This window comes from Rhipicephalus microplus, chromosome 10, assembly GCF_043290135.1.
Source record: "Rhipicephalus microplus isolate Deutch F79 chromosome 10, USDA_Rmic, whole genome shotgun sequence".
NCBI lineage: Eukaryota > Metazoa > Arthropoda > Arachnida > Ixodida > Ixodidae > Rhipicephalus > Rhipicephalus microplus.
In genome coordinates this window covers 108,252,711-108,276,920 of record NC_134709.1, presented here as the reverse complement: position 1 = coordinate 108,276,920, position 24,210 = coordinate 108,252,711, and the positions used below count along the sequence as shown (strand labels likewise).

Here is a 24,210-nt window from a genome sequence, read left to right as displayed (position 1 = left end):
CAAACCAACCGACGAGCGGCAACTGAGCGAGCGAGCGCCGACCTTGAGTATATATACAGCTCGACGGCGCATGCACTGTCAGCTGTTGAATGTTCTCGAAGCGCGACGCCACATGCGCGTCCACTGGAGAATCAGGAGAATTGTAGATGTCGAACGCGGTGTGTAGAGGAGGAAGGGTGCACAGATGGTGGAGGAGTGAAGCACGCGCGGTGTGTAGAGGAGGAAGGGATGCACAGATGGTGGAAAAGTGGGCGACGGCGCGACGGCGCATGCGCGCGCGTCAGCTGTCGAATGTTCGAGAAGCGGTGCGGACGGCGCGGACGGCGCACTACAAGGCGCGAGTATAAGATGCTTCCGCATCTAAAAATTGAACAGCAGCGTTGTGGACGGCTGTCAGGCTGCTCACAGTGTCGTCCACGCAGAGCCTAGCCGTGACGTCCTCCAGCCAAGTCAGCAGCCGAAGAGGCGCGCGCTTTTTTGAGTGCTCGTTTGTGACAGAGAGATCTTATATTAGACGCACAATGAATGCTGTGGAAATGATCATGCTTTTTTCCGACATTCATTGCACTTTTGTACATCAGACGTTTCCCGCAGCGCAATAAATAACCCCACTGCCAAACTTTGGCCCTCACGTCTCACAGTTACGGCGTCCCTTGAACGACTCTTGCGTATATCTCTCAAGGATGCAAATGTTTAGGTTGTATATTTCGTCTGGTCGACGCTCAACTACTTCAGGCATATTGTTACGTAGATTCTTACTTATAGCCTGTGGCACTGCTTTGTGTGTCACCAACCTCACTAGCGCTACTAGCGCCACTCTCCTTTCTTGGCCAGATGATTCTTGAATAGACGTTCCTATCTTGTCAGCCACCAACACGTTCTGTTTGTGGGCTGGCTTGCTCAGCGTCTCACATGGTGCTAGATTGATTGATATGTGGGGTTTAACATCCCAAAGCCACTATATGATTATGAGAGACACCGTAGTGGAGGGCTCTGGAAATTTCGACTACCTGGGGTTCTTTAACATGCACTTAAACCAGTGCACACGACCCTACAGCATTTTCGCCTCCATTTAAAATGCAGCCGCCCCAGCCGGGATTCGATCCCACGACCTGCGGGTCAGCAGCCGAATACCTTATCCACTAGACCATCGCGCGGGGCTCTCATATGGTGCCAGAAGCCCCTACGAAGTAGGTCTAGTTTTTTTGGCCTAGCCAGAAGTCTTCACTGAACAGCTACGCACCCGTGCTGCCTTACCATGGCTACAGCAGTAGCAGGAATATGTATTTGCTGTCAGCACCGAAGTCCTTGGATACGACGCAAAATATTTAGGTATACATAGAATGGGAACTTTGGGAAAGCGACTACAAGCTCTATGCCACGGTGTCTGGACTACAAAATAGTTATCTGGCGCAGTAAACGGAATTGGCACTATTGACCAGTAAAGTCAACATAATAATGAGCTGGAACAGGATGACAGGTGAATGAAGGGAGCTGCAATGTGAACGCATGTCTTGTATTTCGCCTACGCCATACTCCTTAAACATGTGAAAATGTAAGTTCCATTGCTGCCGCACCGTGTTGGAACGCTAAGCATCGTTACAGTGCGGCCGTGGTCAATTGCACCAGCTTACACGCGCAAAACGTGTTTCACTTTCACGGCTACGCTCTACTTCGTATGCACCATGCACGGTCGCACTCGAAGCATTCCACCTCGGCAGGCAATCTTGTAACACCTTCCGTTACACCTTGTCTCCTTGGTAAATCATGCGACCTCCTTCTCTTCCAACCTTTCACGAGGCTCATCCTTTATGCCTCCCATTTCAGCGAATGCCAATGAGAGCACCACAAGGTCCACAAAAACAACTTCTCTGCAAAACACTTACTAGCTGATAACCTGTAGAGAAATACCTCCTCTACTCCTTTCAGTCATGGAATGTACAAATGTACACGCCAAATTCAACGGCACGCCATGCACCACGGGTTGCATCAAATGGCTTGAGTTTTGGTGTGCACATTCGTGCAGGCCTCTTGACTCGACAACTGGCGATCATTTAACTATATTGTGCTGCGTATTGCTGCAGAAAATCACTTTGATAGATGCGCTACCATGTTTTAACAATTGTTCGTCGTGACGCGTTCCAGGACCAACGTGAAAAGTATTTTTTTATTAGCTCGAAACAAATACACAAAAAAAACTGCGCATGCATTTTGGGCCTATACTGGACTCTCTTTATCCGAATGCTGAAGCTAACTCGTGGCAGAATAAATTGTTAATTATTTTCGTACACAACATTTATAATTATAAAAACTCACACAAAATGACGCTTGCCTTCATTTTCTTACGTGGAATGCAATACTGAGTTTCTTGGCATTATGCCACGCGAAATTGATACGTTTCTGACAGCAAATCACAATTCGTGACTGAAGGGGCCACCGACAGCTCACAACCAAGTACAACACGCACGCGTTTGGCTGCAACACGCTCATTTGTGTCTTTTGTTGTGTTCGCAGGGGGCTTCCCGTCTCTCTTCGGACCACCACCACATGCCCAGCTGTGGCATCTGCAGCTGGGCTGCCGGCAGTGTGCTCAAGGATATACGTCGCGGTCTGTCCAAGGACGTGATCGCCGACAACCTGGACCACGAATGCAAGCTGTTTGGTCTCGCCGGCTCAGAACGCGTCTGCGACGGGCTCATCAGCAACTTCAAGGTATGCTCCCCTCTCGTATTTTATCACTGCCTAAGCCCATGGAAACCTTTTTAAAAAAACACACACCGACATTACGTTCCGACATTAGTTCTTGATGTCCGGCCCAAGGTGGGGTACAATCTTTGAGTTCATGCGCATTGTTTCACTCGAGAAGTGTTTGGCTTGTTACATTTACCATGAAGAACAATGCCTAAGCGACACAGCAAGAAGCACGAAGCCTAAAAAATATTCACCTATTTGTAATCATTGAAGGACGTGAACTGCCGATATATATGCTATCTTAAGCAATATATGATCTGCTTCGTCTTGATTTCGTAAACCTAATTCATCCGCAATGAACGGTACTGAACACTTCCCTGGTGAGTTTGTTACACAAATTTTTCTCTGAAAAGCTGAAAGAGAAAACAAGAGTGCGCTCGTAGCCAGTTGCATTCGTTGACGTGGGAATACGCCTCGCACCGGCTACCTTGATTATACCCTCCACAAACTTCGTCTCGAAGGGTTACGCTTGCGCATGCCTTAACACCCCAAAAAGCCTTTTGCATTTCGTTCTGGATCGGTATGTATACTGGTATTAATTAGCGCAAGTGAAGGCACTGCAATAATTTCATGACAACCTAAGCCTTCTTTAACGTGCTTAGGCTGCGTAGCTTTGTTGAATGGCGGTGATTCGATACACCATTGATTTTTATCGTATCTTCTATCACAATGCTTTTAATGCACAGAGGGGTCCACTGTTAAAGGGAACACTGGAGCGCATGTCGTCTGCTGGGCGCCACCGCCAGCTGGCTGCGGCCACTCGCTTCGCGCAGGAGCAGTGAGCGCTGTGAGCAGCGCTCTTTTGTCTTCTGCTACAGTTGCGGCCGCACTCCAGATAACCGCGAAAGAAGCCAGCCATCCCACGCATTAAAATGGTCTTCAGGCTACATTGCCCGCTAAGATGGCAAGCTGTTGCAAAGGCGAAAGGAGATTAAATTATGTGAAATACTACCTCTCTGATATTTTTGGTGGGGTAAGAAGCATGACTACTTTACAAATGTCGTTTTCCAGCATAGCTGTAATAAAAGATACGTTTACTTGTGGAGCGCGTATTTAATGTGCACTGATGCAGGTTCGAGTCCCGGCAGTTCACAACTCGATGCGCACTGCAGCAACTCGAATCTGCATCAGTGCGTATGCTACACAATAAACTTACAAGCGCTTTTAACGGGCGCCACCAAAAAGCTTTCTCGAAGCTGGCAATTCTTTATCTAACGCGAATGAAATACCGCAATCCTGCTAATGTGTCAGGTGACATTTATCTGATTATAGATCATTCCCATTATTTTCTTTCTATCTTGGGAGAAAGGAACCATTTTCAAAATTTGGCGACTTCGGCCACGCTTTGCGTTGAGTTGAAGCACGAGCGCAACTGTAGCGGACGACAAACAAGCGCTCACTGCTCCTGCGCAAAACTAAAGTTGGCGCAGCCGGCCGGTTGCCTTTAACTGAGAACCCCTCTGTACCTAATTTTTTCTTGTGCATACAGCCATAGTTTGATGGGTAGGTCACTGCAAATAATAACACTAACCTTTTAGGGGGGAAACTCCTAAGGGTATGGGTCTGTCTGTCCTCCGTTGGTGTATGTAGCCACCGGTGGCACATACCCGCTCTAGAGCCGGTATATGCCACAGGGGATGTTAGATGGAAGATTGTGGTAATTGTAGTGTTCACTAGATGAACGCATGGACAGACGCAAGGGCGGATGGGCCGACAGACTAGCAGATGGACGGATGGGTGGATGGACGCGCGGAGCGATTATGTGCCACAGGGAATGCGAGATGCGAGATGGCGGTACTTGGAGTGTTCCTTAAATGGACACACGGATGGGTGGACAGACAGACTAGAAGGTAGACGGACAGATAGACGGACGCACGGATGGATGGACGGACGCATGAACGCACGGGCAGACAGACGGACGCATGGATAGACGCACGGAGGTCACGTGGACGGATGGAAGCAAAAATGAGCAGATAGACGGAAGCACAGACGGGCTGACTGACGCTTCGCCCGACTCGTCATCACTCACTGCGTGGATATGCTGTGGTTTTTTTACACCTAATATTTAGTTGTTTGTTCAGCCTGCACTGCCAATTTTTTTAGTAAACGAATCTTACGTGATACACAATGAAACTTTGCTGACGCAGGACGAGTTCTTCCACGTCATGAAGAGGACTACGCTGAGCGCCCACGAAGTATGCAGCTCAGTACTTGGCCAAGACTGTGGGGACAAAGGGGTGCCCAACTGGACCATCACACTACCCAAGACGAGGAAGCCTAATCCTATGCCTCCGACACCCCAGGTACAGTATTCCGGTGCTCGCGAATTTCTAAGTCAAACGTGCACACAGCAGTCAACAGCCATTTACAAAATATAGCAGGTAAGAATTGCTTCCGGGGTCATCTCCAAAAAGCTGTCTTTAAAACCGATGTGGCAGATTCTGCTATGAACAGCGAGAAAATGGTGCATGGGATACGGGACTCACGGACAGGCATCACAGCAGCTACGTCTTATAACCGTCATCCTGCGTCTAGTTTTTGTGGTGTGTGCAGCAGAACGCGTGCGTAACATGCAAGCAGAACCGCATGTGAGCTTTCGTACCAATAAGTCCTACAAAGAAGCATCGTAATGTCAAGATGAACGTTACGTTATAAGTTAAGGTGTTTTCAGACGTTCATTTAAGTGGTTTTTTGACGTCAAGTTAGAACACCGAAGAAAGACTGATCCGTTAACGGAGAACATGTGCTCATGCAGTTTACGAAAGCTGCTGAACCGAAGGAGCGTGTCGTGACGAAGCCTACCTTCTTGTAGCAATGCAGCAGTCATCATCATCATCATCATCATCATCATTATCATCATCAGCCTGACTACGTCCATTGCAGGACAAAGGCCTCTCCCATGTTCCACCAGTTAACCCGGTCCTGTGCTTGCTGCTGCCAATTTACACCCGCAAATTTCTTAATCTCATCTGCCCACCTAACCTTCTGTCTCCCTCTAACCCGGTTGCCTTCTCTGGGAATCCAGTTAGTTACGCTTAACGACCAGCGGTTATCCTGTCTACGCGCTACATGCCCGGCCCATGTCCGTTTCTTCTTCTTGATTTCAGCTGTGATATCCTTAACCCCCGTTTGTTCCCTAGTCTACTCTGCTCTCTTCTTGTCTCTTAAGGTTACACCTACCAATTTTCTTTCCATTGCTCGCTGCGTCGTCTTCAATTTAAACTGAACCCACTTTGTAAGTCTCCAGGTTTCTGCTCTGTAGCTAAGTACCTGCAAGATACACCTTTTATATACCTTCATCTTGAGGGATAGTGGCAATCTACCTGTCATAATTTGAGAGTGCTTGCCAAATGTGCTCCACCCAATTCTTATTCTTCTAGTTACTTCAATCTCGTGGTTCGGCTCCGCGGTTATGGCCTGCCCTAAGTAGACATGGTCTTTTACAACTTGAAGTGCACTATCACCTATCTCGAAGCGCTGCTCTTTTCCGAGGTTGTTGTACATTACTTTCGTTTTCTGCAGATTCATTTTAAGACCCACCTTTCTGCTCTCCTTGTCTAACTCCGTAATCATGAGTTGCAATTCTTCCCCTGAGTTACTCAGCATTGCAATGTCATCGGCGAAGCGCAGGTTACTAAGGTACTCTCCATTAACTCTTATCCCTAACTGTTCCCATTCTAGGCTTCTGAAAACCTCCTGTAAGCACGCGGTAAATAGCATTGGGAAAATTGTGCTACCCTGCTTTACACCCTTCTTGATTGGTATTCTGTTGCTTTCTTTATGAAGCACTATGGTAGCAGTTGATTCCCTGTAGACTTCTTCCAGGATGTTTATATATACTTCATCAACTCCTTGATTACGCAGTGTCTGCATGACGGCTGATATTTCTACTGAATCAAACGCCTTCTCGTAATCTATGAAGGCTATGTATAATGGTTAGTTATATTCTGAGTATTTCTCTATTACCTGAGTGATAGTATGAATGTGGTCGATTGTTGAGTAGCCTGTTCTAAATCCTGCTTGTTCCTTTGATTGATTGAATTCTAATGCTTTCTTTACTCTGTTACCAATTACCTTTGTAAATAGCTTGTATACTACAGAGAGCAAGTTAATCGGCCTGTAATTCAAGTCCTTGTCATCTCATTTCTTATGTATTAAGATGATGTTAGCGTTCTTCCAAGACTCTGGTACTCTTCCCGTCAGGAGACACCTCGTAAACAGCGTGGCTAGTTTTTCTAACACGCTCTGTCCTCCATTCTTCAGCAGATCTGATGTTACCTGATCCTCCCCAGCAGCTTTGCCTCTTTGCACGCTCTCCAAAGCTTTTCTGACTTCTTCTATCATTACTGGTGGGGTGTCATCTGGGTTGCTGCTAGTTCTTATAGTATTAAAGTCGTGGTTGTTCCGGCTACTGTAGAGATCTCTGTAAAACTCCTCCGCTATTTTAACTATCCTTTCCATATTGGTAGTTATTTTGCCTTCTTTGTCCCTTAGTGCATACATCCGATTTTTGCCTATCCCAAGTTTCCTCTCCACTGCTTTGACGCTTCCTCTGTTTTTCAGAGCATTGTCAATTCTCTCCATGTCATACCTTCTTACATAAGATACATACACCTAATAATCAATTTCGAAAGTTCTGCCAGTTATATTTTGTGTGTTGTACTTGAGACTTTCATGATTTGGTGCTTCTTAATGAGATTCTTCGTGTCCTGGGAAAGCTTGCCAGTGTCCTGTCTAACTACCCTGCCTCCAACTTCCACTGCACACTCCGTAATGATACTCGTCAAATTATGATTCATTGTATCTATGCTAAGGTTGGTTTCATCACTAAGAGCCGAGTACCTGTTCTGAAGCGAGACTCTGAAGTCCTGTACTTTCCCTCTCAGTGCTAGCTCAATGATTGGCTTTTTGCGTATCAGTTTCTGTCGTTCCTTCCTCAAGTCTAAGCTAAATCGAGACCGTACCATTCTATGGCCACTGCATCGTACCTTGCCAACCACTTCCACATCCTGCACGATGCCTGGGTGTGCACTCATTATAAAGTCTATTTCGTTCTTATTTTCACCATTAGGGCTCCTCCATGTCCACTTGTGGTTCCCTCGTTTTCGTTAGAAGGTATTCAAAATCCGGTATTCAAAATGCAGCAGTACTAGTGATCAAAATACGAGAGTGTTCGCCAAGAGCTTGAACTAGAAATATTTAGGTTGAGTGTTTTGCTCTTCTCGAACAGCCGGATGCTCTGAAGCTGCGCTTCCTGCACGTCACCGACACGCACGTGGACATGCGATACGCGGAGGGCAGCCGAGCCGACTGCCCCGAACCCCTGTGCTGCCGCGAGGACAACGGCAAAGCCCACTGGTTGATCAACGTACCCGCTGGCCACTGGGGCTCTCTGCACAAGTGCGACTTGCCTGCCAGGACGTTCGAGAATATGCTCCAAGAAGTGCGGGATTACCACAAGGTGAGTACTTGGTTCGGTTGTCCTGCTCTGACGTAGGCTCGCAACCAATGCAGGCGACTGGGTGGAACTTTCGCTCCGTCAAGTTCTTTAGGCACACATTACTGGAATGCATAGTAAGTAATGCAGTGATTAAAATGGCTGGATTATATTATTGCCATGCATTAAGTGGTCTTTGTAGCATCGATTTGTTTTCCTCTTTATTTCGGTGTTCTTTTATTTTGCACGCAAAAACATTTTCGGTGATTAAAAACACGAAAAACACTCAGTTCGAATTCCATGAGCAGATAATGTTTTTCGAACTGCAATGTCTGGTGTTAAAAATTGTGATAAAATGCGTTTTCTTAAGCAGAATTGTTATCAGCTAAATTTTTACCTACAGGGGTGAATGAGACGCTCTAAATGTTCCGGATGTAGCAATGTTCATGTGAATAGGAACATTGATAGTTTTACAGCAGAAGAAAGGTAGATACAATTGGTAGGGAAGGCTCCTTAGAAGCCCCCACATTCCAAAAATTACGTCTGATCAGCTGCTCGTGAGGCTTAGCACCATCTCTGGGATGAGGGAACACATCCGGCAAAACAAAGAATAAAGCGGATGTGATGCAATAGCTGGCAAACACTAGTGACTTCATTTCGTGTGCGCTAGCACAAAATTTGATCTCAAATTACTTTTCATACGCCTGTGATCGCTAAGGACTCGAGCTAAGACAATCACTGGCGAGTGCTCCACGAAGGCACTTCAAGCCAACGCCAGCTGATTTAATACGGACTCATGACTAGATACTTATGTTTAAGTATACTACCATTCCCTTTGCCTCGGTTTCACAAGGAAACTTATTCTTCGTACTTTTCTTTGGAGTTAATCCCATCTGCCGTAGATGGATTAAAGCAACCAACAGCGTACACCTGTCATACCTGCAGCGTTGCTTATTTGCTTCACATACCAAGGTTCTTTAGCATGTACAACACTTGTGTTCTTCAGTTTTAACAGAAAGAAATGACCCCTGGTAAAGCTGAAACTGTGACATTCCTTATTTGGTGTCGTTGCTTTGTTATTGAACTCGAAGTCTAAATCTTCTGGCGGATGCGACAATATCCCTTACATATTTTTGCGTCGCTTCACAGAGTCTATTGCAAAACACTTAGCCGTCATGTTTCGTGTCTATTTGTTGTGAGTGGAATCACCAGACGACTGAAAGTCGGCACGGATTGTTTCTATATTAAAAAAAAGGCGACATTCTTGTAGTACAAAATTACTGACCGGTATCTTTAACGTCATTATGTTGTGAGCTTTTTAAGCGCATAGTAGTACACAAATTAAATGAATTCTTGGAAGAAGACTCCGTTTTAACAAATCATCAACATGGGTTTCGAAAAGGATTTTCTACTTCAAACCAATTGGTTACTATTATTCACACCTTTGCAGTTTCTCTTGATACTAATGGCCGAACTGATATATTATTCTTAGATTACAGTAAAGCATTCGACACAGTTACACACGATAAACTAATTATAAAGCTTCCTGGATTCCAGCCTATCTCCACAACCGCAACCAATACGTTCAGGTGGGTGAAAACCGTCCGGCTGCCTTCCGGTGACTTCTAGCGTTCTGCAGGGGAGCGTACTTGGCGCCCTACTATTTATGGTCGACTATAATGCCATTGTCAATGTGATTAGCACCCCTGTACAAATCCGCACATTTACAGACGATCGTGTTTTGTTTAGACAAGGTATATCTGCATTAGTGACCAATGCGACCTTAATATTAACTTGAGCAATGTCTCAAAGTGGTGTGAACAATGGGGAATGCTTCTTGATGCAAATAAATGTGTGTAACTCCCTCTAACGCGCAAGAAAGTCCCCTTAGACGACGCACACTATTTAACTGAAGCACCTTTGCCTAATGTAGCCTCATATAAATACTATGGTCAAACATTAACGAGTACCTTATCGTGGAATATACACATAAATAACATTTGCTCTGTCATTTTCCGGAAATCATGCCTTCTCCACCACAAGCTCAAGACTGCCCCACCTAGTGACAAACTCCTGTCATACTTTTCTTTAATTAGGCCAAAACTTGAGTACGCATCAATAGTTTGGGGTCCCCACTCAAAAATTAACATTCAAAACCTAGAAAGAATATAAAGAAAAGCAGTACGATTTACTTACCGTAAATTTCGGTCAACCGGCCACCACACTGCTCTAACTGCAAATGGTATTAAATTATTACAATCTCAGAGAAAAAAAAAGTCATCTACAGTTTCTTTCCGACATAGCAAATCCCGGGCTATTCTTGGATACTGCAGCGTATGTTTTCCCCTTGTTAGTAGACCCACTCAGCACCACTATCTTCATTCTCTTACGCCAGTCTTCACAAGGTCTAACAAATTTCGCTACTCCTTTTCCCCACGAACTATAGCTGATTGTAATAAACTAACGGAAGCATTTCCCGAATGCCCGTGACCGTTTGTACAAATAATGCCGTTCTTCTATTACATACTGATAATGTTATCATGACCGAGTTGTTAAATAGCTTTTTTTTATCCCCCCGTCTTACAACCAAAAACATTTGTAAAAAACACTTTGCAACCTTGTTTTCTGTTATTGTTATGTATTTTTCTCACCCTGTTTGGGCTTTTTGTTCGCAGTATTTTATAAAACAATAAATCAAACTGACATTTCAGTTTTATTGAATGGTCACAATAACTCAAATTTATTACACTGTACTCAATGCTAATAACCAAAAAAGTCCGCGAACACAACTTGCGTTATGTTTTTTTTTTGCCGTATGCTTCAATAAATTACCGCTACGTATGCGAACGCAGACGTGCAACTTGTAGCGTCATAGATAACTTGGTGATCTGCCTACTGATAACGCGAATATAGTAGGCACTGCATTCTCATGAAGAAAACTGGGCTGTAGGAATACTGATGGATAAAAGTCCAGCGAGCACTGTATTCCCAATATTTATCCTTGTTTATTATCTGGAAAACATGGGTCACCGGGCAAGCGTTTGTTGCTACGGTGTTCTTGCACAGCACATCGTCTCCGCAGGCCCCGATAAAAGCACTCGGCGGTAAATGTAGTCCGCATCGTCCGCTGCCCGTTGAACACTGCACTCAAGACGTTAACCAGCGATAAAGCAGCTCTGTCCCAATATCCTGAACTTATCATGAACTTCACAATGCATCAGCTAACACGGGTATTATTGAAGCGATTGAAATGCAAATGCTGGGTGATTTATGTATCAGCATACCTTCGGTTGCTCTCACTAAGAATGAAATCGAGTATCTGGCTTTGACACAATAGATTGTGATGTTGCGCTGTGGGGTGTCGTTGTACCCCTATAATAAGATGATGATTATCTGGCTGTGACGCAATAGGTTGCGCGATTGTGCTGTGATGAGCTGGCTTCTGCCACGAGTACATATTTCCAGCATTTGCACTTATAAAATTTTAGTTGAGGTCAGCGCTCTTTTCGGTCATTTTCTCTTCTTCTGTAGTTACACCGTAACTACTCGTAGTCTTACGCTGTGCAAATATGTTTAAATCTCACAAAGGCGTCTGAAGACACACACACACACACACACACACACACACACACACAGACACACACACACACACACACACACGCACGCACGCACACACACACACAGACACACGCACACGCGCACACGCGCACGCACGCACGCACACACACACACGCACACGCACACACACACACGCACACGCACACGCGCACGCGCACGCACACACACACACACACACGCACGCACTCACACACACACACGCACACACACACACGCACACGCACACACACACACACGCACACACACACACGCACAAACACACGCGCACACACACGCACACACACACACACACACACACACACACACACACACACACACACACACACACACACACACACACACACACACACACACACACACACACACACACACACACACACACACACACACACACACACACACAGAGTAACGCCGGTTATGAAGGCCAGTTAAGGTTTTGCAGTTTTTGTAGCTTCTGAATTTTTAAACATGGTTTCCCGCTCCATGAGCATCAAGTTGAGAATAATATGGAATTGAAGTAGTCTAATAGATGTCGCCTTTTCGTAACTCGTTGGTAGAGTGACTGTTCGGGTTTCACAGTGAGCCGCACTGTGGACATATCTGATCTTAGGATCACTGATGAACAGCGGCGGATGAAGTTTGCTGATCTAAGCGTTAGATAGCTACGGGTTTGAGGCTCCATGATAAAGTTTTCCTGGCTTGTCAACTACTATCGTGAATTCAAACACGCATGCTGTTGGGAATGATCTGCGTTGTTATGCTCATCGTAATGATTATGCATGAAGGAATGGCAGGAGCAATCTATAAAATAGCGATAAACCTGTGCTTTGCCACTGTATGCAAAGGCCTCTACGCTATCCTGAATTCAACGGGCATAAAAAGTTACTACAGTTTAAGGTTTCTACATGATAGTATATGACAAAAGAAAACTAGGAAGAAATAACGGACTGTGAAAAAAAAACAAGGCAAAGGTGCTTTAAGGCTCGACAGGATTCATGATCTAGATTCCTCCTTTTAGCGTGCTTTTCTTTGTCCGTTGTTACTCGATGGTTTATTGCTCTGCAACGAGCACACACATGCACGCAAATCCATCTCAGTTGGATGCGATCGTCGCAGGTGGATTACGTGATATGGACAGGAGACATGGTGCCCCATGACGTCTGGAACACGTCCCGGGAGGGAAACATCGCCCTGGCAAAGTACACAGCCGACACCATTGCCAAGTTCCTGCCCGGCGTGCCAGTCTACCCGGCCGTAGGCAACCACGAGGGTCATCCTGCCAACTGGTGAGCGAGAAGCTGTTTGTTTGTCTAACCTCCAGAGGTCATCCCTCGTAATTTGCGCCTTGACCTCAAAAATAAGAGGCGCGTTGGAGGTGAATTCATTTTATGACATACTAATCACATTACCTGATCGTTACTCTGAGATTACTTTTTATCTTCCCAAATTACTCACGCTCAATTTTGAAATACCCAGTTTCTTACTGTTGACAATGTATGAAGTATGAACGCGTACACATGTGCAGAATTCTGAGAAACCACCGATTGCATTGTTTCCTTTACGATAGGACACATGTATAGCCACTTTTTTCGCATTGCATAGAAGGCATGCGGAATACACAGAATGTCCACGCTATTTCTAGCGCGAGTCTGCATTTTTTCTCTTTTATCTCTCTCTCTTTCTCTTTAAAATAGCATGGCGCACTTTATAAGCACGTGACCAAGCAGAGGTTGCTGTTTGAGTACGTCAAGGTATTTTCTCTGTTCTTTTTAAATGCATAAATAGCCATGTATAGTTGCCTACCTACTAACAAAGCTGGACGAGAAATGCCAATGAGAAGGTTGTTAATCAGTTTGTAAAGCATCAGACCAGACATTTCATAACTTACTATATATTGAGCATTCCTGTTTTTAAGCTTACTACAGATTCCCGCGAAATACAAGAAATACCACGTGACATGCCTTCTTTCACGCATATATGCGCGCCGTGACTGCAGTGCTCCCTGACAGCACAAAAACAATATGCTTTCCTTGCGATGGTTTATGATGACGATATACAGATGCAGTGGTTATTGCTTGCGTTCCCGTTGGCAAACCGTGCGTTGTCGCACTGCCACTACCGAGGTCACTTCTCTGTCGAGGGAGTACTCTTAGCTGAAGTACACAATTATTTTCTCGCAGAATGTTTGGAAGCTTTGAAGACGCGCGAGCGGGCATATCACATGGTGATTTTTTTTATTTCGTGGGCATCTGTACTTAGCCGAAAACCACAAATGCTCTATAATAGATAAATAGTTAAAATGCATTTCATCAGACGTTTGGCCAAGGGATCAACAACCTTCTGCTTGAATTTCTCGCCCAGCTTCGTTGCTTCAAAAAATAGGCAACAATATATGCCTAATTAGGCATTTAAAAATAATACAAAAAATGTCTGGACGTACTCCAAATTACCAACACACACACACACACACACACACACACACACACACACACACACACACACACACACACACACACACACACACACACACACACACACACACACACACACACACACATATATATATATATATATATATATATATATATATATATATATATATATATATATATATATATATATATATATATATATATATATATACATATATATATATATATATATATATGTATATACCTTCGAATAATGCGTTCGATGCTCTAACCACTGAGCTATCACAGCGGCCGTCCCTCCATCCACTTTTTGGGGTTTATATGTGAATTTAGAAGTAGGAGTGACAGTCAGCGCCATCTATAAGCAAAACGACAAGTGAAAACACTCGTTGTTTTGTCGGTCGTAGGTTCGATTCCTGCTCACAGCTGGTAATTTTTTCATCCACTTTTCTTTCTTCTTTCTTCTTATTTACATTCCATTGGTTCTAATAACTTCCCCTGTACATTCCTTGGCATTACTGTCTGTTATATCTCATTAATATTGTGTTAAAACACGGAAATACGAGCCCTTAGGTATACACTTCTTTCCCTTATATATATATATATATATATATATATATATATATATATATATATATATATATATATATATATATATATATATATATATATATATATATATATATATATATATATATATAAGAACAATTGTAGACCAATGTATATAAACTACCCCTGCTAGGACATGGGTCATTGTCGACTTATATTGATTCTTCCTGTGGCGGAGGAATCAGGCATATTTCTGTCAATATTCTTCGAAACTTCCCTCGTGGTGCGGGCCCCACTATACAGCGCACCTTCTCAAGCTGTACATTGCACTGAATAGCTCTCATTATGCATCCGCTCACTTTTCATGTTTCGCGCACGCAGCTGAGCAGCTGACTTTTGGTAGTACATAGCGGAGTCTCGGTAAGTTTCATAGGTCTCAAAGCATGTTCCATCAAAACAGCAAAAGGAATGCATACCTGGGCGGAGTGGTTGAGTTTTATAGTTGAAGTAGCACGAAACATGGAACACAAGCAAAAAGAAGTACACAGGGCAAAGTACTGAACTAGTATCTGACGCATGTTTTATTGCAAATGCGAAGGTGTGCGAATACGATGCCACTATTTTGTGCAAACTTGTTTAAAAAGGGCGATTTGGCCCTCTATTAGCAAGACGCATGCAGTAGTACTCAATGTCAAGCTAATCGGTTTGATTTAATTGTAAAAGGTTTTAACTGCGCTAACATAGGCGCGAGAAGGTAAAAGAAAACTAGACGGTCAATTTTCTCCCCTGATTTGAATGTATGAAACCAGTAAAACGTGCACCCCCCCCCCCCCCCACTTTCTCGCAAATAGGCCTGTTTTTGTGTGTGCCACGCAACTGCAAAACAATGCTCCATTAAAGTCGAAGTTGTTAGTGTGACTGTGCGGACACTGTTTCGTATTTCTACTCGCCATCCGCAGTTTCCCGCCACCCGAGGAAAAAGGAAACATGTCAGCCTCTTGGATATTCGACGCCCTCGCTGATCAGTGGTCTCGATGGCTGCCTCCCTCGGCCACCGACACTGTACGAAGGTGAGCTGGTGGCAGGAACGCCTCTCAAGACGTTATTCAAAGGCAGTTGGGTTTCCTCACATTTGTTCGCAAGCGCTGGAGGATGTATGACATAATGGCGTCAATAGAAATACTGTGCTAACGCAGGCTGGTCGGCAATATGTACTGATGAAAGAGTACATGTGATAAGCAAAAAAAGAAAAGAAAAGAACCAAGGGCAGTCATGTTGATCGTCTTGTCATCCTTTCCGTTGTTTAGGTACGCTGTTTCTTCGCGTCTTTTTGTAAACATCGTCTTCCGACGCTTCGAGCAGCTACGTACAATCAAGATTATTATTTTTACTCTTCATGGTGCTGTGAAGTCCTTGGCCTTTAAAGAGACACCAATGTACAACATTAAATCAGTTTACACAGATAAATTATTTATTCTGAACCCTGTTGTGATTAATAAAATCAAATAGGTAAATTTTATTTTTCACTCTGTCATGCAGAAAGGACTGCGAAAAAACTATGTTTACAAAAATTTGACATGTTTCCAGCCTCGCGAAAGAAGATACGAACCACATGCAGCTGCGCATGTTAACTGGAACCTTGAAATTAGGAAGCCTACAAGTACATCGTAGCTTAACTTATACCTGCACTAGCATTTATCTTGATATAAAATGCTCCTAAAGTGAGTGCAAAGAATAAAGAACCAGTTTAGAGGTGGGAAACAACAGCCTTGACAACAGTTTGAAAGATAAGCAGTGGTAGCGCATTGAACTATATTGAGGGCACCCCCCAAAAAAGGCAAAGATTTAACAGGAAGCGGAAAACAAAATTTATTGTCTTTTTGTTTTTTTATGTAAAAAGTAAATGACCACCCTTTTTATTTTGTGCCGGGTGCGTATGCGCAAACGCGGGTGCCTCGGCTGGATTTTTATTTCATGACTGTTCCTTTTAAACAGAAGTGAACGAAAGATACCGGAACTGATATGTGGCGTTTAACGTCCTAAAATCATTATATGATTATGAGATATGTTGTACTAGAAGGCTCCGGAAATTTCGTTCACCTGGGGTTCTTTAACTTGCACCCAAATCTGAGCACACGGGCCAACAGCATTTTCGCCTATAGCAGTGAAAATGCAGCCGCCGCAGCCGGAATTCGATTCCACGACCTGCGGGCCAGAAGCCGAATACCTTAGCCACTAGAAAGAACATCACAGCGGGGCAAAAAGACCGGAAGTCGCGTAGGGCTGCGGGGTGTCTCGTTATCTCCCGCCCGCCTTGCTTTAAGCGAGTGGATACGTCCAGCAGCACGCTGAAACGCCATTCGGGACGCAGTACCTGCGCATACAAAGGGTGCGTGGTACGGAGAGGCACATATTCGCAGCTGGCTCAAGTAAAAACAATTGAAGAGTGAGTACAGAGAACAATATTATTTATTGAAAGCAAAACAGCAATGATGTTTTAATTAAAAAATAAATCTATGGTGCAAGAGTTATTATTAACAGTTCGCAAACAGCACGCCTACGATTGAGAGGCCGACCAAACAGAAAAGCGTGTCTCGTTTGTATGAACTATAATTGCAGAACAGTCGTGAAAATTAGTGTAAAGTGTTTCAGTGAAAGCTTCGAACTTCCGCTTTTGCTTTCGCCGAGTACGGCTGATCACTCCCACTATTTATTTTATTACTGCATATACCACGGTCAAGCTGAGGACACAAGGAGGCGGGGTTTTTCGCAAGAAAATCACGTTGGAGGGAAAGTCAACACAAGTGTAAGCATTCCAACACGTGTAGGATCAGTGCTAATGTGCGTACTACAGAAATGCACAGCACTGAGAGCGGCAACGAGGCCTCAGAGTGAAATACCCGACAAAAATAACAAATATACCCACGCTGGCAAAAACAATCCACCTGCAATCCCCGTAGAACTTGCACAGATTCATGCCTTCGCCGGTATATCGCCCCGCCGCGGTGGTCTAGTTGCTAAGTATATACTCGGCTACTGACCCGCAGGTCACGGGATTGAATTCCGGCTGCTGCTGTATTTCCGATGGAGGCGGGAATGTTGTAAGCCCGTGTGCTCAGATTTGGGCGCACGTTAAAGAACCCCAAGTGGTCGAAATTTCCAGAGTCCTCCACTATGGCGTCTCTCGTAATCACATGGTGGTTTTGGGACACTAAACCCCATATCAATCAATCAATTCGCCTGTAGAACAGTTCTTGCAGCCTCGTACAGCAGTTCTGCGACTATCTACCACAACTGCAGTGACGTGTATAGGCGAATAAAAAGATGCTAGAAAGAAAACGAAACCCCGAGGACCACGCCAGTCGTCGGATGAAAACTAACTGCGCGTTTGCGCGTCAGCAGCCCCGGCCAAACAGTAGTGGCGCAGGTTTTCCGTTTCGTCAACGTCACAATAAGAGAATCCAGATTGGAAGTCACATGATAGGTCGATGATGTAGAATGTGTAAAGTATGTACCGCGATCACTAAACAGCGAGTTTACGTGCTCAGAAGTATACCGCGCACAACGCAGGATTCAAACGTTACTGTTCAATTGCGCAAAAAAGAGCAGTACATTTTTGCGAAAATAGTGGTTTTTTCCCTTTGAATTTTGTGCTTGCTACGGCATATCTGGGGAAGTTTCGGCGTCCCCGAGGAAAGATTTCAACAGAGCCACTCTGATTTTGCTTTAGTTGCGACGTGGTAAATTTTTTCGCCCCCCTTGGGCGATGGGTGCAACTTGAGACCTTCCGGGGCAAGGCGAGCCGAGATGAAATGCGCTTAGTTTGGCGTGGTATCCTAGGGCCTCCAAAAAATTGCTTCGCAGTCACACGCAAAAAGCAGGCGCTACCAGTTGCCCTTACATATAGCACAGTCTTTTGTCTGGTTGCCTTTTTGTGCTCGTTAATTTTTAGCGCTTATTCTTTCGGTTTTCGTCGTCTTATCTTCTTAATATTGTCATTTGCTTTACAACAGCAGGAATAAGTGATCCAATTCAGGCACGCGTCTTTTCGAAGAGCGTGCCTCTTACAACTCAAAGCATTACAAAGACTTACTGATGGTGATCTTGACGCCACACCTTTAATCTTTCGTGACCATTTGTAGCAAACGTGCCATCATCAGTGAACACCCCCGTACCCTAATGCTCCACAGACAAATCCTTGTGTTGCTTTAGTTCATCGAAGATGGGTGGCTTCGGTCATCCGAAAGGAGTTGTTTTCTTGTGGCTATCCTGCTTTAAAGACCCGCTGCATGAAAGTTATCTCAAATTACTTGAAGATTACAGTGCTCGTTAGCCGACCCGACGGTCACGCATTTAGTTCCAGCCAGTGCACTCTCGTTTCGATGGAGGCTAAACGTGAGAGGCCTTTGTTCTGTGTGTTGTAAATGCACGTTAGATGACATTACGTGGCTAGAGTTCTTGGAGCCCTTCAGCACGACCTGCTTCATAACTAGATAGTTATTTTGAGATGCAACGCTGAAGATATTATATTGTAATTATTATTATTATTATTATTATTATTATTATTATTATTATTATTATTATTATTATTATTATTATTATTATTATTATTATTATTATATTAAATGTTTGATGGTTTGTATCTATGTGTATATGAAAGCAGCGTATGAAAAAAAGGTTGCAAATGAATAATAACAACGCGAATGCTAAATTTCGTCTGCATTTCAGGGCTGGTTACTATTCAGCGAGACCGTACCCAGGACTGAAGATCCTTTCTGTGAATACGAATTACTGCAGCACCTTGAACTGGTAAGCTGTGTTGATTCCACCACCCTGGACGCTCCATGTTTCGAAGCAAACATCTAGTCCCATGTTTTGGCTAATGCTGTTCAATGAGACTATACAGGATAACTTGTTTAACCTCTGAGTTCTTGATATGCGGCGTGACGAAAACAAAAACGGCTGAGATGTATGTATGGGGTTGGCAGGTTGGAGCAAGCATTTTAACAATTTTGATACGTTATCAAAGTTTACCTACCTTGTATTTGCAGTTACAGTATTTGATATGGCGAATATTGGATATTTGGTGAGTCGTTTTACGATTTGTTAGTATATTATTAGTTGAAGTCAAGAAAGAAGGCACGGGTAAAGTGTGTGATATGGGCATGCGTACTAGTCGATATGCTTAGCATTGGTTTGTGAAATATATGGGTGAAGGGCTCGATAGCTTGACGCATTATTTGAACACTGCGAAGGTGATACGGCTATTGCTTTAAAAATAGTGAATGGGCTTGAAATATATAGGTAAGAGCGCAGCATTGCTTCACTTTTACCAGCAGCCTCATAACGAACTAGTACACTTGGTATGTGATGTATTTCGACAGAATTGTAACGAAGTTGTGCTTCTGCCAGCATTTTATTGTGATAATTGTTTTTATAACTTTGTTTTTTGATGTAAGTTTCTTTCCATGTTTGACATCTGTATTTTGATCCCGCGATCTCAAGTGGCGTTTTGTTGCTATTTCTTTAAGTTAAGGCAGCTGCGTTGTGCCGCTTCGACCTGCTTTTATACACTGTTATGGGCACTCACTGTATACATGCGTGTTTTGAAGTAGATGGTATAAGTGGACATCGTGCATGAATTCTATGAGACTCCAGTAAACGAAATTATTTTATATACACCATTTTGTCGTTACCGCTTGGTAATATCCTATATGTACTTAACAACTTTCATTACAATCTTTGTATTTAAGGAGTGACAGAACTTGTTCACGTATAATTTGTAACTTCATTAGTAGCTCTTGCGTTTTTATTGTTTGTCGTAGCGTTTATATCTCTCATGGCAGAAGTATAGCTCTAGTAATTATGCCGACAAATGTGTCAATAAGTCAACGTGGTACCTTTGTGAGCGCTCGGGCTGACCCACATCGCCACGCACCGGCAGACATTATTTTAAAATCCAGAATTTATAGGGCTTTACCTAACAAAACCTCGTGGATTATGCGAGGAGCAATATCTTTCTCATGAGAGGAAATTTCGAATTTAATTTCACCATTCGTGGTTTTTTTAGCATGGGCCCTTGGTTCGTGAGTGTTCTTTATTTTGTCTTCGATTAATACGCACCAGCTGTGACCGGGAATCAAGCCAGCCTTTCGATCTAAGCAGCGCTACACTTGAGTTACTAAGCTACCAAGGCGGACACTTGCTGCTATTTCCTGGATGTAGTGCATCATGTCTGCAATGCGCACGACGTGCTAGACTGTATGCGCTTGTATGTCCATCCCGCCGTGCAACGTGGTGCGAAATGAATTTGTTCAGCATCCCGTAACAGAAGAACTTATCCAGATCCACACTACGCATTGTTTCCGCATTTCCGTGCATTCATAGTTTTCTGAAAACGCAGGTGGCTCCTGATAAATGCAACAGATCCGGCACAGCAGCTCGCATGGCTCGTGGATGAACTACAAGAATCAGAAGACAAAGGCGAGAAGGTGAATACGAATGTGACGTCTTCGAAATATCACACTGTCAGCCTTAATGTTATTTGCGTCGTACAGACTACAATGAAGAAGGTCTGTGAAATAACAGCTCACTTTGTTTTTTGCCTTGAAGTTTTCAGCTAGACATGATAGCCCCGCTCACTGATGGATATACGAATATTCGAATGGTTCTCTTTTCCCAAGTCTATAGCAAAAAGGAAAGAGATCAATACGAGCCAGGTGGAGGTCTTTCGATCGGTGGTCTTGACAACTAGCAGTTGCTCGTCTCGGGCTCTCTGCTTGAGGCTGCGCAGAAACCACGCTCTCCTCTGTCCAAAGTTCACTAGTTCAGCTTCTGCATCTTATTATTATGTATATGTTCTTAATATTAGCAGTGTATACAGACGTAGAAAATAAGCAAACACCGTTTCAAACATTTTCCATGGCTGTTGGGTGCATAAAGGTGCGCATTGGTCGTCATGTACACATTCGTAATATGAAAGCTTGCTTTGTAAATCCGCCTTTCTTTGCACGAGCGTGGCTGCTGGGACTGCGTTACCAGACAGGTCAATGCACTGGTTTCTTAATGATCCACGAATCAGAACTGCAGGACCTCTACTATTTGGCACATCAGCAGTATTCGCTACTCATCCCACCACCACCTAACGCATGCTCCTTGCACGTTGAAGGCTGCTATACTTCTCGACCTAACGTTATTGAGCGTGATGGTGCCAGAATTTTGAAACGCTGCGGGAAGGTACAGAATGATGATCCTTGGGAACGCCGACAACCAGCGATGCGAGATTGTCTCAGCCCACACTGCACTTCGCCCGCTGTAGAAGAATGTAGAAGTGTGTAGTCGGTGTGGGCAGGCACAGGCGAGAATCTCGCTGTTGGTGCATCAAGCCAAAACCGCTATGGCATAGAGCTCCCCAATAAATCCTCGTGTACTTATTGAACGCGTTAAGTCAGCCAAAATGCGATCCTCGCCATGAATGAACTAAAGAAATGGAAGAGGTAAAAGGTTGACGTTTTTGTTAGAGCCTAAACAACCTAACATGCGCTGAAGCTGATGAGGTCAAGTGGGAAAGTATTTGTTGTTCTTAACTGTAGCATATTTATTAGGATATACACAGAAAGAGATTCACGTGTACTAGTGATAACTTGGCAGTGGTAGGAATCAAAACTGCAGCCCACAAATGGGTTTTATGAGGTGTTTCATGGCGTAGGAGAGCAATTCCATGACACTGGTTTATTATGCCATTGAATTCAATGCAGGATGCCTTACACGTGAACATGTCAACAACTGTTTAAGTTGTTTGACGCCTTGCTCACTTGAGGAATTTAGGGAAGGCCATGAAGAGTTGTAGAACTTTCATTTGATCATATTCAGGTGTTATTCCAAATAAGTGGGCTTAGTCAGCGCAAGCCAGGTCGGAACAGTGTGTACTGTGACGGCTGTTAATGGCGAACAATGACAAAACAAGTAAGCCACAGTTTCGCCAAAAGGGTGAAGCAATGAATGTGATAACAACATATTCGAATGTTTTACGAACCAAGGCTAGTATTTTACGAGCAACAGTAAGTGCAGTAAGCATGCGCTAGCTATGTAACCAAGTTTCCGGCGGCACTGGAACAGTAGATGACCCCAACAAGGAAACACACAGTAAAGAGAATTACGGGCCACGTATGTGGTTTTTTGAGTGCCACACGTTTCAGATGCTTCCCCTGCGTATCAGGCTTGAATAACTTACGACAAATGGATTGCGGAACATACCAAACGTGAACAGCCGCTGGATACATAGCTGCGTCTCAAGAACCTTTTCCGGTGGCTAAGTATACTCGTGCGCATGCAGTCAAGTGCAGTTTGTGACTGTAGCAGAGTTGACTGTGCAAAATCAATTTCAACGAAAAGGTAAAGCAATGAATGTCATAGCGACAAATCACAGTGTTATACGAAGTGAGGCTGGCAGTCAACTCATTTAGATCCAAACTCGCGTAACTCAACAAAGCGCTGGTGTACGAGAACATAACCGCTTCAGGTACACATTTGGCATCGTTTTTTTCGTGTGAGAGCGCAGCCTGCAGAAGCTCCCACCTGCATTGGGGGCACAAGCCGTGCGCTGATCGTTGCCGCGTTATCGCGACAACCATGAGCGAACCCCCCCCCCCCCCCCCCCTTGTTCGCTCATGAGCTAAGCGTGCGCGCAGAGGACCCCAGCAGGAAAGGGAAGAATTTCGCTCCGCAGAAAGAAGAGGCTAGCTCATCTTCTCACACACACACACACACACACACACACACATATATATATATATATATATATATATATATATATATATATATATATATATATATATATATATATATATATATATATATATATATATATATATATATATATATATATATATATATATATATACAAACATATAGGTGAATGACGGCGGCTCCAGCGGTGGCGACGACAGCGAAAAAAACAAGCCCAGACTGTTCATATAGTTGCTGGCGCAATAAAAGAAATGCGTTGAATGAACAGCATGAAATTGACATTTTCAGCGAATGCTTTTGTTCCGGAGAAAAGCTTTGCTAAAAAGGAAGAGAACGACTTGCTGAGAGTTTGTTTCGAGGCAACAGGAATAACTGCTGATACTGGCCTGAAAACATTGACACACTTCGTTATTGACCTTCGTGTAGGTTGTTTTGCTATTCACGTGTCTCATAAAAATCGTATATGACACATTTGAAAGAAAGCTGCACAGTAAGAATTTTATGTCTTTAAAAAGTACACAACATCTTGTGACTTCAGTTTGTGACAGCCTATATCACGCAATAGCGTTAAGAAACTCGTCCCGCAAAAAGTCTGGCGTCGGTGTCATTTGCTGTGAGCGAAAACTCATCATCTTACGCATGACCAAAAATCGAGAACAATGGAACTAAAATAAA

The 24,210-nt window shown here is 43.9% G+C and overlaps 1 protein-coding gene across 1 annotated transcript in view; it reads left to right on the top strand.

The window, feature by feature from the left end:
* Nucleotides 1–24,210, top strand: part of LOC119181547 (sphingomyelin phosphodiesterase-like) — a 43,608-nt gene that overhangs the window by 4,602 nt on the left and 14,796 nt on the right. The window contains exons 2-8 of the mRNA XM_075874742.1: nucleotides 2,515–2,712; nucleotides 4,899–5,054; nucleotides 7,982–8,212; nucleotides 12,923–13,092; nucleotides 15,747–15,857; nucleotides 19,516–19,596; nucleotides 21,191–21,278. Of these exons, the coding sequence (XP_075730857.1) occupies nucleotides 2,515–2,712; nucleotides 4,899–5,054; nucleotides 7,982–8,212; nucleotides 12,923–13,092; nucleotides 15,747–15,857; nucleotides 19,516–19,596; nucleotides 21,191–21,278 (1,035 nt within the window). The remainder of the gene's footprint in view (nucleotides 1–2,514; nucleotides 2,713–4,898; nucleotides 5,055–7,981; nucleotides 8,213–12,922; nucleotides 13,093–15,746; nucleotides 15,858–19,515; nucleotides 19,597–21,190; nucleotides 21,279–24,210) is intronic.